General features: G+C 34.3%; 2 protein-coding genes across 3 annotated transcripts in view; one reads left to right on the forward strand and one right to left on the reverse strand.

Annotated features, from left to right (window-relative positions):
• The window catches only part of spg (dedicator of cytokinesis spg), a 143,590-nt gene that overhangs the window by 27,860 nt on the left and 98,823 nt on the right, over positions 1 to 16,907 (reverse strand). For both annotated transcript variants that reach the window (XM_074180282.1, XM_074180283.1), the window contains 5 exons: positions 15,196 to 15,358; positions 5,926 to 6,165; positions 5,682 to 5,876; positions 5,488 to 5,629; positions 5,252 to 5,418 (listed from right to left, as the gene is read on the reverse strand). In XM_074180282.1, coding sequence (XP_074036383.1) covers positions 5,252 to 5,418; positions 5,488 to 5,629; positions 5,682 to 5,876; positions 5,926 to 6,165; positions 15,196 to 15,358 — 907 coding nt within the window. The remainder of the gene's footprint in view (positions 1 to 5,251; positions 5,419 to 5,487; positions 5,630 to 5,681; positions 5,877 to 5,925; positions 6,166 to 15,195; positions 15,359 to 16,907) is intronic.
• Positions 9,718 to 11,654, forward strand: LOC141484833 (uncharacterized). The gene is made up of 3 exons (XM_074180288.1): positions 9,718 to 10,131; positions 10,182 to 10,282; positions 10,361 to 11,654. The coding sequence occupies exons 2-3, from the start codon at positions 10,190 to 10,192 to the stop codon at positions 11,474 to 11,476; spliced, it is 1,209 nt and encodes a 402-aa protein (XP_074036389.1). The 5' UTR covers positions 9,718 to 10,131; positions 10,182 to 10,189; the 3' UTR covers positions 11,477 to 11,654.

A 16,907-nucleotide genomic window follows, 5' to 3' on the forward strand; every position in this document is an offset into this window, starting at 1 on the left:
GACTACTTGAATTCATAAATAAGCATAACATCATCAGTGAAAATCAATTCAGCTTCCAGAATAATAAAAATACGCACAATGCTATTTTCTCATTTCTGAATAGTTTATTCAGAGATAAATGTCGGTGAAAAGACTGCCGTAGTATTTTGTGACCTGTCAAAGGCATTCGACTGCGTTGATCACAAAATACTGCTGAGAAAGCTCCAACGTTATGGATGCAGAGGAGTAACTCACAAATGGTTCGATTCCTACTTAATGGGACGGACGCAAATGGTCAAAACAACTCAACTTTCAAAAAAAAAAGGGAAATTAATTCTTGAGTTCCACAAGGTTCTGTGTTAGGTCCCATTCTTTTCTTATTATATATTAATGACCTCACCAAGCTTAATATTTCTGGGAAGTTCACTTTATTTGTAGATGACACTACCATACTTTGGAATAATAGAAACACTTGTGAGTTGCACAAAACAATCTCTGCTGACTTGAAAAAAGTTAAAGATTGGTGTGATTCTTACATTTTATCTTTTAACTTGACTGAAACAAATTTATTATCATTTAGATGCTCAATCAACGAACTTTTTTTTGAAGACAGATCACTGGAATCTAAAAATAACACTAAATTTCTAGGAGTCTTCATTGACCAGAATTTAAAATTTGTGGATCATGTTAAACAACTCACTAGAAAAGTCTCCTCTGACTGTTATGCGGTTAGAGTGATTTATAAAAGGTTTGTTCCAACCTTGAGTCACCAACAGATTTCCAACAGTTTGTAAATCGTTGTCAACGCGCATGTCTGGTAGATATTGGTTTCTGATTAATTTGAAATTTCTGATTGGAACAGCTGATAGTTCAACTGAAGTTTGCCATGGAATTTCAACATAACCTTTAAAAATAAATCTTATCAAGTGTATTTCTGGAGAGTAAAAGAAGGTTGCAGTATTTTATATCTTTATTCTATTTACTAATCAACATGGAACTGGGAGGTAAGTAGGTCACAGCAATAATTAATTTGTGTAATTAAAGATGTTCATATTTTAGGTTCACTTAAAGAATTCCTAATTTTTCCTGGGCCAGCAAATACATAATTTATTTTATAACAATTTTTGCAGGTTATGTTGTTTGCAAGTTGCATGAACATAAAACAGAAACAGTAATACGGAATACGCATGCGTCAGATTAATGGTTAGAAGATAATCCTCAAACCATTCTGATAGATTTCGAACAGGTTTGAGTCTTGGGTGGAACAGAAAGCTGATAGTTTACTAATGGTTGGAAACTCACGTTGGAACGCAATCACATTACTGTGCAGAATCCTGACTGTTAGAAACTGTTTCTGACGCTGGTTGGAACGAACCTAAAGAATTGGGGTTCAGCACTGCAAAGATGGCGTACTTTGCACTCATAGATTCTCACTTACACTAGGGAATACCGTTTTGGGGAGCATCAGTCCAACTTCACTCAAAAGTCTACTAATTTCACAGAAAAGGGCAATAAGGTATATAGGAAACCTAAAACCAAGAGACTCCTGTAGAACCTTCTTCAAAAAACATAGTATTCTAACGGTAACTGCATTACTTACACTAGAATCTGTGTGTTTAAGAAATAAGCATATAATAAATTTTGCTGCATCCTCTTCCCATTATAACACCCAACACTGCAGACACACTCTGCACACTGTGCCAACTAAAAACATTACCAGAGACTCCATATTTTACAACGGTGGAAAAATGTACAATCATTTGCCTATGGACATAAGATCTGCCAATATAAATGACTTCCAATTCAGGAAGTTAGTCAAAAAATTTCTATCTGATAGACCCTATTATACTTTGGATGAATATTTTAACGATAGTTTTTAACTGACTTACGCATATTTTTTATCTTTACTTAAGTATGTACTACCCAAGCTTTGTCTTCAAGATTATATCTTATGGTAATAAAACATATTTTTATTATTATACATGTGAATTTTACAATGTTTAACACAGTTATGAAATTGGCTAGTATAAAGTGTGAAAAAAAGCGGTCCAAGAACTGAGCCCCGAGGTAGTCCCAAGATGAAATTTCCAGCTGTGGATAATTGATCTCCAAATTGAACGCTTTGTGCATAATTGTTGAGATATGACCGACAAAGCTGAAAATATTCCGAACAGTCTCTACTTATTTTCAAGATGCTTGGCAAAGTATAATAATAATAATAATAATAATAAAGGTCTTTATTATTTTCAAATAATATACATATAGATTTTAACATTGTATGCAAAAAAAAATAAAAACATTTCTGAAAATGAAGGGCGAAGTTCATTTTCTGCAGACAAACGATAGTTTTACTACGAAAATGTTCTTCCACTAATGTTCATGACTAACCATATCGAAGGCTTTACTTAAGTCGAAAATTATCAATACTATACACTGATTTTTATCAAGTGGTCCAATAGTTACTTGTAGAAGAGCCGTCGTGCAACTATGTCCCTTTCGGCACCCCGACCGAATAGAGATGGAAAAATTTTATTTTCGTTAAGATGTTCAGATAGTTGGCTGATTAAATTTTCTCAAAAAATTTAGATAAGCCGGTCAAAATGTTTACAGGCCTAAGGTCAGAGTAATGCGAGGGATTTTCGCTTTTTGGAATAGGGATAATAATAGCAAATTTCCAAATAGGGGGATAGTTAGATAATAATATTATACTATTGAAGATATGTACCAAGAAAGGCAAAATGAAGGACAACAAATTTCAATGAAAGCTATACTTATATTGTCAGAACCAGCAGAGCTGTTTTTCATTCGTTTAAGGAATTATTCAAATTTATTTATTTCCTGTTGACAAATATACATTGTGTAGGAGCCGTCAGTGATAAAATCTTAGGTACTACTTACAAACTAATGGGACACGTACTCTTTAATAGTATAAAAACTATGAGAACATAAAAAATATTTCAAGCGATATTTGAATTTGGCTTGAGACCTGCTCTCCTTTATATTCATTGGCAAATGGTTGAATATTCGGGGAGCCATCAAATTTGGTGAGTTATAAGCCAGGTTTGTTCTGGCATATGGTACAAACAAATTATTATTTTGACGAGTATTCACATTGAGGATACATCTATTCATCAGAAAGATTTCATTGTCATTTTTAAAAACATGTAAACACAGGTCAAATATAAACAAACAAGGCAATGTTAGAATATTAAAATTAACGAACACATTTTTGCAGGAATCCCTAGTTGACAATCCTGTTATGGTTCTCAGTATTCTTTTTTGCACGAGGAATACCTCATTCCAACGTGACGATAATCCCCAGAAACATAGGCCATATCTGAGTCTGGACTCAACTTGAGCATAATACAGCATCAACAACTGATTAATTATTTAACACTTGTCTTAAATTTCTGAGCTGAAATGATATCGAATTCAACTTCTTCATTAAAAATTCACAATGATTATGCCAGCCTAAACATTGGTCGATATGAAGTCCCAGGAATTTGGTACTTTCGATGCCTGTCGTTACAGAATCTCCCCTCTCATTAATCTTGAAACTGATTGGTGTATAATATTTCTGTCTGTTATGGAAACGGATCAGAACAGTTTTATCAACATTCATGAATAACTTATTTGCCGCAAACCATGAATTTAAGTTTCAAAAAACTTCAGCACATTTCTCTTCCAGGTCAGAATCAGACCTATCCGAGACGATAATAGAAGTGTCATCAGCGTACATTATTACTGTTTCTTCCGTTATTGAGTTTTCCAAATCATTTATATAAAACAGAAACAGTATTGGGCCTAATATGGATCCTTGTGGCACTCCAAGGTCCGTAGAAATTATATCAGATCTCATTTTATTAACTTCTACAAACTGTTTGCTATGAGAGAAGTAATCCGATAACCAAGACAGCGGAAGACCACGTATGCCATACTTGTACAGTTTATCCTTTAGAATTTGATGATCTACACAGTCGAATGCTCTGCTGAGATCACAAAATATCCCAACAGGGCACTCTCCTGCATCGAGGCATTCGATTATTTCGTTATAGGATGAATGTATTGCTGTTATGGTTGATTTCTTATTTAAAAATCCATGTTGATTTCTGGCAAAGACGTTATTATTATCACAGAACAGCACTGTATCCTCATCTATAATTTGTAAACGAGATTCTTTTTTCACATAAGACAAGATGAGATTTGAGTAAATAATAAGATTTAAATTTTTGGGAAAGAAAGTTTTTGGCTTTCTACTACTCCATCTTGATACAAAAAATAAAGAAGGATGAGGGAGTCTTCCAAAGAAAGGAAGGAAGTAATTCTATACATGGATGTGTAGATCATGCAAAGAAGTAACTTTCAGACACAAACTGAAAGAAAGTCCTCCTGAAACAGCTACTTTCATATAAACATTGAATTATACGAAAGAAAAAATTCTTTCGAAACAAATATTTCTATATGAACACTGAGTTATACAGAAGATACTTTTCTCTACTCAGTTTGTATTTCAAACATTCGTTGTGGGATAAAAATCAGATATCATTCACATGAGTTCTACTTTAAATGAATGGTAACAAATTGCACTTACATAGAACACTGCCATCTTCACTGGTATACACCGATGTTTCGCATTAAGACACTTGCCCTAAGGCTCTTCAGTACCAAATTGGATAACATTATAGAAAATAATGAAATAAATAAAAATTATAGAAAAAAATCGTAATTCATGAATGAAGTGTGTGTATTTTCTATAATGTTATCCAATTTGTTACTGAAGAGCCTTAGGGCAAGTATCTTAAGGCGAAACATCGGTGTATACCAGTGAGGATGGCAGTGTTCTATGTAAGTGCAATTTGTTACCATTCATTTAAAGTAGAACTCATGTGAATGATATCTGATTTTTATTCCACAATGAATGTTTGAAATACAAACTGAGTAGAGAAAATTATCTTCTGTATAATTCAGTGTTCATATAGAAGTATTTGTTTCGAAAGAATTATTTTCTTTCGTGTAATTCAATGTTTATATGAAAGTAGCTGTTTCAGGAGGACTTTCTTTCAGTTTGTGTCTGAAAGTTACTTCTTTGCATTATCTACACATCCACGTATAGAATTACTTCCTTCCTTTCTTTGGAAGACTCCCTCATGCTTCTTTTTTTTTGTATCAAGATGGAGTAGTAGAAAGCCAAAAACTTTCTTTCCCAAAAATTAATCACTCCTAAATAATATAACTCCTTCAATTCAAGATTTAAATATTTTTCATAACTCACTTTGATTTCATTTTCCTTATCTATAATGCCTTTATGCACTGGACGGTCACACTGAAATCTTCTTACATCATTGTAGTGGTAAAACCTTGAAATTTTTTCTGGAATATCAGTTGCTAGGGTGATAGGATTGGATTCTGGAATAGGTTTAACATTGCATATTTGAATAACTGGAATACAGTTGAGGAGTGTTGACTTTCATAGTTTACAGTATTGATAAAAAAAAAATTAAAGGATACATTGTCCATCTGAATTGATAATAGTGTCATCTGGAGGTGTATTTTTCATAAGTATTTGTGCAGACGGAAATTCGGTTTGTAATCTTTGTGTAAAGGCACCTATTCTCTCATATTCCAATCCTCTATACACAAATTGTTTATTCTACAAAAAAATACATTGATTTCGATTCAAGTTCTTTGGACTTTCATCTTACCCTCACAAATAAAGGAAAACCTAATCCATAAAAACCCACTCGGAAAAATTCGGGCTCCGGACGGAGTTGAGTTAAGATGTTATCAAAAAACTTTGCCTGATATTTCAAGATATCGCTGAGCAGCTTGTAATCGAAAAATATCGATTCATAAAGGTTGGCCAACTCCTTCAACAGTGGAATACCTTTCTCCCAACACTGAAAAATAGTCGTTAGTAAACGAAAGTTAACGGAAAATTGATAATACCTTTCCCTTATCGAAGTAGTTGATGATTTGCCTATACAACAATTCTTTCACTTGGCATTCCGTGTGATTTGGGTAATTCGGATCAGCAACTTGATTATTATTCCAGTGTAGTTGGTCAGCGTATAATTTCAGAGTGAATGCGGCCTCTGTATAATTCTCAGCTGATAAATGTAAATCATGAAGTTTGTATATGTACCTGAGATACATTTCCTTCCTGTTGAATTCATTCTTGTAAAAATTCTGGAAAAAAAGAAAGAAAAGTCATCAAATCATTGTACTTTCATTACAGCATATTCGTATGCTGCTGTTCAAAACGTAAGATGAATTTTCATTTTTCTCAAAAAATATTTATTCATTCATCAATTCATTCAGAGTAGTCCTGCTCACTTGTGCCAGCGTTTTTTCCAATCCTTGAAGCAGTTATGATATGCACTTTTTGGCGTGTCCTTGAGCTCTTAGCGATTCGGTTTTTATCTCCTCAATCATCGCAAAACGCTGTCCTTTCATGGGTTTCTTCGATTTTGAAATCAGAAAAAAGTCGCAGGGGGCCAAATCTGGTGAATACGGTGGCTGAGGCATGATTACGGTCTTGTTTTACGGTTCTTCATTTGACGAAAATATCAGTCCTTCGAACGCAAGTTTTAGATGATGGAATGAAAAGAAGTCGCTTGGGGCTAGATATGGTGAGTAAGGCGGATGTTCAAGCAGTTCAAACAATAATTCGTGGATTTTCGCCAAGGCAACCTCTGAGGTGTGAGACGGCGCGTTGTCTTGGTGAAACAGGATTTTTTTTTCTGCAAATGTGGCCGTTTTTCCACAAGTTCTGCCTTCAGCTATGTAATAATATGTAGTATGCTCCTGTGATGGTTTTTCCTTTTTGAAGATAATCGACTAAAATAAATTCACGATTATTTTAGTAGTGGTTTTTACCATTTTTGAAGCTAAGCCGATTACTTCTTTACAGTCTACTGTTTGGACTGTATTTTAGTTTTGGGCGTATAATGGTGTAACCAAGTTTCATTTACAGTAATTAATCGGCGACAAAACTCGGATTTATTGCGCCTAAACTGCGCCAACAGAGCGTTGGAAATGTTCATTCGAAGACGTTTTTGTCCAACGTGAGCAAACGCGGCACCTAACGCGAGGACAGCTTCCTCCTGCCTAAATGTTGACTTAATATGTAACAAACACGTTCTTTTGATATGTCATAACATTTGCTATCTCCCTCACTTTAATTAGGCAATCGTCTAGCACCATTTGGTGAACTTTGACGATATTTTCATTGGTAGTAGCATTTTTTGGACGTCCCGAACGTTCATCGTCTCCCAAGCTCTTACAGACCGTTTAAATTCAGCTGCCCAAAATTTCACTGTGGCAAATGATAGTGCAGAGTCCTCATACACAGAATCCAACTTATCTTTGTTTTTTGTGGGGGTATTGCCTTTCAAAAACACATATTTAATGACAGCTCGATACTCGATTTTGTCCATTTTCATTAAAACACTCATATCAAGTCACTTAAACGACCGTTACAACTGCGCGTCCAAAATGGTTGGAACTTTGGTGAGTACAGTTTGTCAAGAATAGGAAAAAGTTTCAAAATCTTAATTTGAGACCGCCTTAGCAGTACGCAGAAGACAGGAGTGGAAACGCCCACAGCCCAGTCAGTCGAATTTGTCTGTTGTGAAGTGAGCATCGCGGGTTAATCGAGTGTACAGTCTGAGCAGAAATAAAGCGTAAATTTTAAGCAGTATACAAAAAATTTCAAAGGAAATGAAATCGATTGAGAATGGAGAAGCCGCTGCTTCTTTGACACCAAATATAAAAAGAAAGAAAGCTGCAACTAAAGCTACCTTAGATGGTTTTGATAAAGGATTGCTTCGAAGATTTATTATTAATTATTAAACTGTCGATAAAAAGGTTCCAACTCTTCGGCGCATACATCATAAATTTAAATCCAAAAATAACTATGCTGGTTCCTACGAAAGCTTGAGAAAAGTTATGCGTGACATGGGATTTTCGTGGAGGAAAACGACAAATAATCGACAATTATTAATGGAAAAGCCGGATATCGTTCAGTTAAGAACAAATTTTTTGCGAAGTATGAAAACATTTCGAGAAGAAAAGTGACCCATAATTTTCATGGACGAAACCTATATTCATTCCTCGCATACCTACATAAAAACCTGGAATGACAACACTAGCGAAGGTTTACATAAACAAGTATCAAAAGGGCAAAGACTAATAATAATTTAGATCAAATACGAAGTCAGGTGATCATCATAATGAGATGAACTTCACGAATTATATAAAATGGCTTCAGGAGATGCCCATAGGCATAACGTTCTAAGGCTTCCTCCATACCACCCTGACTTAAATCCTATAGAGTTAGTGTGGGCGTCTTTAAATCATTATGTTGCACAAAGAAATGTAGATTTTAGCTTAAAGACCGTGGAAAGATTATGCGATGAATTTGTTTAGTACATGTTGTGAAACTGAGTGGAAAAAACGATGTGAGCATGCTCAAAGTTTTGAACAGTTTTTCATGGAAAAGGAACCAACATTAGATTTTATAGTAGACGACATGATAATCAACTTACAAGAAGATAGTGACACTGAACCAAATTACATCAGTTCAGACCTTAGCGAAGATTCATCCTCCGAAGATTAAGATAAAATATTGTTTTTATTTAAATTTTTGCGTTTTTTTGCCTTTTATAATTTTTTGCTTTGTATTGTTTTATTTGTAATTGTTACGGTCTTAGAAATTTTTCGCCGTATTTTTCGTATAAGTATAAGCAACCTTCTAATTCAAAGCAAGTTTTATTTATTTATTCCAAACATTTCTCATTAATGGCATAACCATTATTCATAATATTCTAACTCAAAAGAATACTAATCCCATAATTGAACAAGTTATCTTTATAGCCCTCATTTCCTGTCTTAACTCTTATTGGTTGGGTGGTCGATGATTTGAACCACATAACAAACATCCCAATTGTCGCGGTGGTCCACGATTTGGACCAGCTACAGTAAACATTTTCTCAGCTGGAATGGTGGTTCATTTTGTCGTTCACCATCGCCAATGCTTCCGTAGGTTGCTACGTGACTTAGTGACATCATGATTTTAGCGCGAGCTTGGTTTTCCTACCAAGACTCTATCTCCCGAACTGCGGGAGATAGAGTCTTGAAAAAAGTATTTAGATTTGGTGGTAATTTTTTTGGACCACTGCTCCACTGCAACGTAAAATATTTTTCAAATTACCTGATGGTTTTCAGGATAATGGCAAATAACAAATAAGAAAGATCATTCAGATTAGTCGGTATGACCTCAAAAGAATTTGATGAACCGCTGGATGATGCTTACGTCGACTCTTTACCATCTGATAATGAGTCAGTTATATCTGATGCTATGCAGGAGGACTCTGAAGACGATATGCCGTTATCGCCACCGTTATTCGTAACTGAATATGGCGTTCCAGGTTTTTTGAAGAATTCCACTGACATGACACCATATCAACTATTTCAGTTATTTTTCACAGATGACTTCATCGATCCTTTAGTATTTCATACTAATCTATATGCAGAACAACATTTGGCAACAGGAAAAAGCTCTACTAATACAAATATTGAAGAAATGAAGGCGTTCTTGGGTTTGAACTTATTGATGGGAATAAAACGGCAGCTAAGCTATAAGAACTACTAGGCAAGTGCTCCAGATTTTCATGATACTTACATAAGTTCAATTATGACCTAGAAAAAATTCAGTTGGCTCTTGTCACATCTACATATCGCTGTCCCAGTGCAAAACAGTAATATCTCAAAATTTTGACATTTTGAGATATTACTAATTCTGAAGAATGACACCGAACTACGTCCAAAGCAACACAGTAATATATCAAAATATTACATTTCCTTATTTTTTTTACCATTTGTTTTACTCTTACTTCATCCTGAGCTGATGGTTTTGGTGGGTCAACACAATAACAACTCAAAATAGTACACTATTTCACCAATAAATATCTTTTAGTTTCTAGAGCAACACTGAAACATCACAAAACATTTATGCTGTTCCAAACCTTGATTATAGTGCAATAGTGTAATATCACAAAATGTTTTTTTATTTCTCAGCTGTTCATAGAGATAACCTGTTGAATAACCTGTGGTTTGTTATTGTTTTTGAAGAGAACTTGTGAAATTGGAAAGGTAGTTTGGAAGGTTATTTGTAACATTTCTGAAAGTGTATGAGTTATTAGTTTCCAGAATGAATAGTTTTATTGAAAATGTCAATGAAGGCAGAGGGAAAAAGATGCTACAGATATTGTTTGTGGAGGAATCCAAAGCGGATCATGAAAAGGTAAGATTTAAGTTTATTATTTAACAATCCCGGGCGTGTAGTTGAGAGAAGGCCTAAATCGTTCCACTTGTTTTTCAGATGGAAAACCGGCCTCAAGTTGAGACTCTACAATCAAATTTTGTTGAGACCAGTTCTGTACCAGTTCTGGAAGTGGCGCATCCAAATTCAGAAGGTGTTTACATTTTAACGTATAATAATGAAAATATTACAGCTGATGATGTTTTAAAAGGTGAATTTTTGTTTGATGATACTAATATTGAATTACAAGAAGTCCAGCTTGTTACGGAAGTCAACAATAATAATCAGGAATATGAGGAGCAGGAAGAAGTTAAAACCTATGATCAAGAAGTGAATATAGCAGATGATGGCAATAACGTTTATGAGGACGATGTTTCTGATAAGAGTGATGATTATATACCAGATGAAAATGGTTATAGTTCTGATAGAGAGTATGAAGAGAATGAAAACCTTGAAAATAACGTTCAACAGCCAATATTAGAGTTTGAAAAAGTACAAGAGGAACCTCAAGATCAAGAAATCATAGAAATAAACAGAGGAACCAAAAAAAGATTGAAAAATGAGAAACTTTGGGCAAAAAATGTGAAAAAATTTAAAGTAAATTCAGGTGAAGCTTATCAAACAAAATCAGGTAACCTGAAGCAGGCAAAAACTGTAAAAGAAGGTTGTGGAGACAAGTGTAAATTAAAGTGTTCAGAAAATGTTGACTTGGAAGATAGAAAAAAAATGTTATCTGATTTTCTAACGCTTACTGATATCACCAGAAAAAGAGACTTTATCTCAAAGCTAATGGATGAAGTAAAACCAAAATACTGTTATAAGAAAGATGACTCGCACAGATCAGCAAATTATTCTTACAATTTCATCATCAACAGAAATAAAGTAAAAGTTTGTAAAAAGATGTTTACTGATACGTTATGCATTAGTTCAACTTTTTTGACTACTGTAAAAAAAAAGATGTCATCTACAGGCGTTATTGAGCCAGATCTTAGGGGCAAACATTTAAACCAACCCAAAACAGACCCTCAAACCATCAAAGATATAATTGATCATATAAATTCATTTGCTAGAATAGAGAGCCACTATTGTAGGTCCGATACTAAAAGAGAATATATCGACGGAGACTTAAACCAAGCAGAGATGTACAGACTATACAAAAAAAAGCTGTCAAGATAAAGGTATTTCTTTTGCAAAACAGCATGAGTATGACGAAATTCTGACTACAAAATTTAACATTGGATTTTTTCAACCAAAAAAGGACCAATGTTCCTTCTGCGAAAGCTATAACAATAGCTCAGAAGAAGAAAGGATAAACATGAAACAAGAGATGGATTTACATAAAAAAGAAAAAGAACTATCACGAGAAGAGAAAAAACATGATAAGGAAGCAAGCAGGGAAGCCAATTCAAATCTTATTGTTTCTTGTTTCGATCTTCAGGCCGTTGTCCAATTACCAAAGGGCCAAGTATCAACCTTTTATTATAAAAAAAAATTAAATGCCTTTGATTTCACAATTTATGATACTACCAATAAACAAGGATTCTGTTACATTTGGCATGAAGCATGTGCCAAGCGTGGCGCACTAGAAATATCATCGTTTCTCTATAACTACTTGAAAGAACACTGCTGTGGAACTGGTAAAAGATTAGTCTTTTATTCAGACAACTGTAGTGGGCAAAATAAGAATCATCTTCTGTTAACAATGTACCTGTATGCCGTGAAAACCTTGGATATCCCATCTATAACACATAAGTATCTAATTGTTGGGCATACCCAAAATGAAGGAGATGTGATGCATTCACTGATCGAAAGACAAATGAAATTAGCCACTAAAAAGACGCCTCTTTATGTTCCTAGCCAGCTAGTTGCCGTAATCCAAATGGCTAAGAAAGGGGAAGATCAGTTTGTTGTCAAAGAAATGGACACACAAGATGTCCTGGATTGGAAAGGAGCTACTCACCTTTTCGGTAAAAACTTTCAATATGATACATCAGGGGAAAGAATAGTGTGGGCGAATGTTAAAATGTTTGAGGTTCGGAAGGATACAGGAAACACTGTTTTTTACAAAACATCATATGAAAAAAAAGACATGAAATCATTTAACCTGGATGACAAGATTGTAAAGAAAAGAGATGGCTCTGTAACAATCATTCCCAGAGGTTTATCGACCAAAACAGCAGATGAAAACTCACTTCAAACACCTAGACGAACGTCGAGGAAAGTTAAATCAAAGCAATGTGTTGACTCTCCAGTAAACAATGATACACTCAACACTCCAACTCTTAGAGTCAAACAAGCATACCCAATTCCCCCAGGTATAACTGTTTTGAAGAAAGCGGATCTACTGAGTTTGTGCAGGGAGAACCTCATTCCACGTCCATACCATCCTTTTTTTGAAAATTTGAGAACTTCCACTGTTGGTGAAGTCGACGAACAACCTGAAGATGATGATGACTAAACTTATTCTACAAACAAATAATCTTGTATACAAAACATTTGTAGCCTAATCTTACAATTAATAAAAATACACAGTTTCAGCAAATGTTTGTTTTTTTTTTCCTATTTTCAACTGTTGTTTCATAAAATTAGGATTATATTATTCCTATAAGAAATTAGCACAAATCAAAAATGTTATGTAAAAGTCTAGTGCAATACAGTAACATAACAATAGTAACAATGCAAATAGTAACAATGCAAAATAATTTTTTTAAATATCTGGGCAATACTGTAACAACTCGAAGTAGAGTTAGTGTAATAATTATTTTAAACTTAAATCTTAGAAATTGAATTATGTGTTATTTTTGTAAATCTTACCGATAAAATGAGATTCATAATAAAATTTTTATTATAAACATAGTTATGCATATGAAAGCTAAAAGTCAAAAACAAAACCTCATGAATGATTAACCTCCAATAATCTCAAAACTGTTGGTTTTGGGATGTGATAGTTTAGCACTAGGACAGCGATATGAACGATAATTCTATGATTCCCTCACGTGATTCACCATTGTATGATAAACTTTATAAAGTACGCCCAATGTTGGATCACCTCACAAAAAATTTGAAGAGTGTCTGCTGCCCAGTAAAGAATTAGCCCTAGATGAATCTATGATTAAATTCAAGGGTAGGAGTACAATGAAGCAGTACATGCCTAAAAAACCCATCAAGAAAGGGTACAAAGTATGGATGCTCTGTGATAAATCAGGGTATTGCTTGAAATTTGATATCTATACCGGAAAATCCTCCACAGGGGATGTGGAAAAATGTTTGGGGTCCAGAGTGGTCAAGAAACTGACAGAGGGCTTTTCAGGAAAGAATAACCTATTGTTTTTCGACAACTTTTTCAATAGTGTTGAACTCATGGAACATTTGAAAGAAAGAGGGATATATACTGTTGGAACTGTGAACATTTTCATGCCTATCTGCAAAACAGATAAGCAACTGAACCGAGGTGAATTTTACTGGAACACCAGTGACAGGGGACTGCTTGCCATGAAATGGAAGGGTAAGAAATCTGTTCATCTTCTTTCTAACTACCACAAACCAGAAAACATCACTGAAGTAGATCTTAGGGAGAGAAGCGGAAATGTAGTAAAGGTGCCGTGTTGACTACAACTCAAATATGAATGGGGTTGATAAGTTCGATCAGTTACTTAGCAGTTACAAAATCAATAGACAAAGTAACAAATGGTGGCATCGCATATTTTTTTATTTTCTCGATGCTTGTGTTGTGAATTCTTATTGTCTCTACAAGCTAATAAACTTACCCAAAATAAGTTCGAAAGCATTTAGAAGAGCAATTATAGCTGGACTTACGGCTTCAACGTTAGCATCCTCAAACAGGGTCAAGTCTTCTTCTAGAAGGGCAAGCTCAAATGTACCTCAATTGGAGATCAAAAAATCGAAACCTTATGTTCCGAAAGAGATTCGCTGGACATCATCGATGCATCAGCCCGAACGTACTTCAAAGAGGAGGTGTGCTCTATGTAGCACTAAAGTACACCCCGTGCGTTCCGATTGGAAGTGCTCCACATGCGGCGTTTCTCTTTGTTTAGGGAAGGAAAAAACCTGTTTCCAAACTTATCACTCACATTAGTACATCTTTCCTATATTTCACTTTACTTTCTAATTAAAAGTATCATTTTATTATTATATTGACTTTTTTTCAAAGCTGAAACGGTGGTCCAATGATAAACCACCACTTTTTGTGAAAAAAGACGATTTCATTTTTTATTTTCTAGATTAAATCTGATTTTTGTATAGACAAAAATGATACCGCAATCATATAATCAGAGTGAGAAAAAAAATTTGGGTTCCACTTGGGTTAAAATTTCATGATGATTCTGAAGCTAGCAAGAGTTAACCAAAATTATTTTGAATTCAATAATGAGATGGACTAATAGTGGGGACTTTGTACGTTGGTTTTACAGTTTATTCAGGGGACTGTACATCTACACTAAGCAGAGACAACTTTAATCGCAAATATGTGCATCTTTGTTCCTCCGAATGCTTTCTAGCTCTTCTAGCTCTTTTTCCTATTCTTGACAAACTGTAACTGTCACTAGCTTTTGTTTACGACTGCTGCTATCTTCATGTTCAGGTCGTAAACTCTTCAGATCACCCTCGTAATAAGCAAATTTAGGCTATGATAACAAGACGTTTATATCATAATGACCTTCCTTATTAAACCCCCGACTGAGTATCCACAAAGGCAGTCTATAGATTCACGTTATAATTTGCAGGAAAAACTCTGCCGCTCTCTAGTTGAATAAATAAAGATCCTATCAATATTTTGTACAAACTAAAATTATTCACTTCACCGAACTGCATTGCAAAAAGTAATACTGAAACCGAATATCATTTAAAGTAAAAGAATCACATATTTCAGCACCTACCAATAGATTGAATGTACAAGACATTCTTTTGTCTCGATTTTCGTCCCCCTGGATGACATTTCGGTAGTCCAAAAGGCGTTCTAAGAGTCGAGTTATGGAGCTTATGAATGCTGCACCACTTTCTTTCCACGCAGGATCCTCGGACTGAACTCGATCTAACAAACTATGAAAACGAACAAATCAGCATTCACATGAATTTGATAGGAACTCAAAAACGTTATTTATGTTCAACAGAATGTTATATCAGTTACAATTATAAAATACCACTGAAGCCGTTTTTTAATGGCAATGTACAGGACATGCCCATATCATAAAATACCTATTGAATACAAAATGAATTTGAATATAGGTATTATGAAAAAAACTTGATGAAAGGATAATATTGAAGCAATAAAAGCGGGACCAAGCAAAGATTTCAATGGTCCAGGGCAGAGTTTAGATGAGGCCCCTCTAACCACGAAAAAAATAAAAATGAGGAAGAAAAATAGCTTTTGAATTTTCACTGGTCAAATTATTCCATTTGCTCACAATTCTCCTGGAATTGAACAAGAAACCATATCCTGGTATCTACCTTTCTTAGGGGCATTACTTCCATATCAGAAGCATGAAAAAAACATTGCATTAGCTATTCTTACTGTACCAAAACAAACAAAAAATCACAATGTTTTCTAAAAAGATTCCTTCAATAAAAGACAACTAAACAATTATTGAACTTCAAAACTGAATCATAGCATATCAGTGTTTATATTCACTAACGCTTTTTAAAAACATTGAATTAAACATTGTGAAAGTGAATTTAAGAGCAAATGAAACGAAAATACAAAAAATGTTTGTAGACTGAACACTAAATTAAAATCTTTTTCCTAGCCTAGCAAAAGACAATTTGCTAAAACTGTGTAAATTTGAGTAAAAATAGACTCCAGTACTTTTGTAATGATGAAAAAGAGAATTGAAACTTTCTGTTTTTTACCACTTTCATTTGTAACTAACGTTACTGCAGTTTCGTCCTACAAGGACATTTTTAAACTTATACGTTAAACATAAGAAGTTTCTTCATTATGATTTACTAACACGTAGTAACGGCTACCTCCATCAATTTACTTTTTTGTAAATCATTTTGAGCAAGTCCAGACATATGAAATGTTACCACAACACAAGAAAAGTTTTGGGTTTTTACTTCTCCATCTTTATATAAAGAAATATGGGAATCTTCCAGAAATAAAAGAAAACAGTTTATTTCAAAATAATTTTTTTATGAAGATGTGTAGATCATGCAAAGAAGTAACTTTCAGACTCAAACTGGAAGAAAAAGCCCTCTCGAAATAACTATTTTCATATAAACATTGAATTACACAAAAGAAAGTAGTTGTTTCGAAACAATTTTTTTCTTTTGAGAGGCATTTTTCTACTAGTAAGGACAAAAGTAGCGATTCACATTGGATTTGCATCGCTGGAGTTACTTTTTTGCTAATCTACACATCTTGTTTATTTTGAAATCAAATGCTTCCTTCCTTTCCTTGGAAAATTTGTACATGTTTTGTTTATTATTGTAAATCTTCCCCTAAAAATATAACGCCGGCCACCGCAAATAAACTTCTGGCGGCTTCCCTATCGGCTTCGATAACCATATATAAACACTAGCAACAGGCATATCGAAGAAGTCTAGTTGACAGTACGGTACGAAGTTATCTAATAAGGCGATAGACAATTGA

Source organism: Leptinotarsa decemlineata, unplaced genomic scaffold (assembly GCF_025532065.1).
Source record: "Leptinotarsa decemlineata unplaced genomic scaffold, Ldec_3_MD MMD2_tig00026294_RagTag_RagTag, whole genome shotgun sequence".
Lineage (NCBI taxonomy): Eukaryota > Metazoa > Arthropoda > Insecta > Coleoptera > Chrysomelidae > Leptinotarsa > Leptinotarsa decemlineata.

Excerpts from the sequence above, each read along its gene's own strand:
- LOC141484833 (XM_074180288.1), top strand. The coding sequence starts at position 10,190 with ATGAATAGTTTTATTGAAAATGTCAATGAAGGCAGAGGGAAAAAGATG. Across the intron at positions 10,283-10,360 it reads CCAAAGCGGATCATGAAAAG|ATGGAAAACCGGCCTCAAGT; the intron begins GTAAGATTTAAG and ends CTTGTTTTTCAG.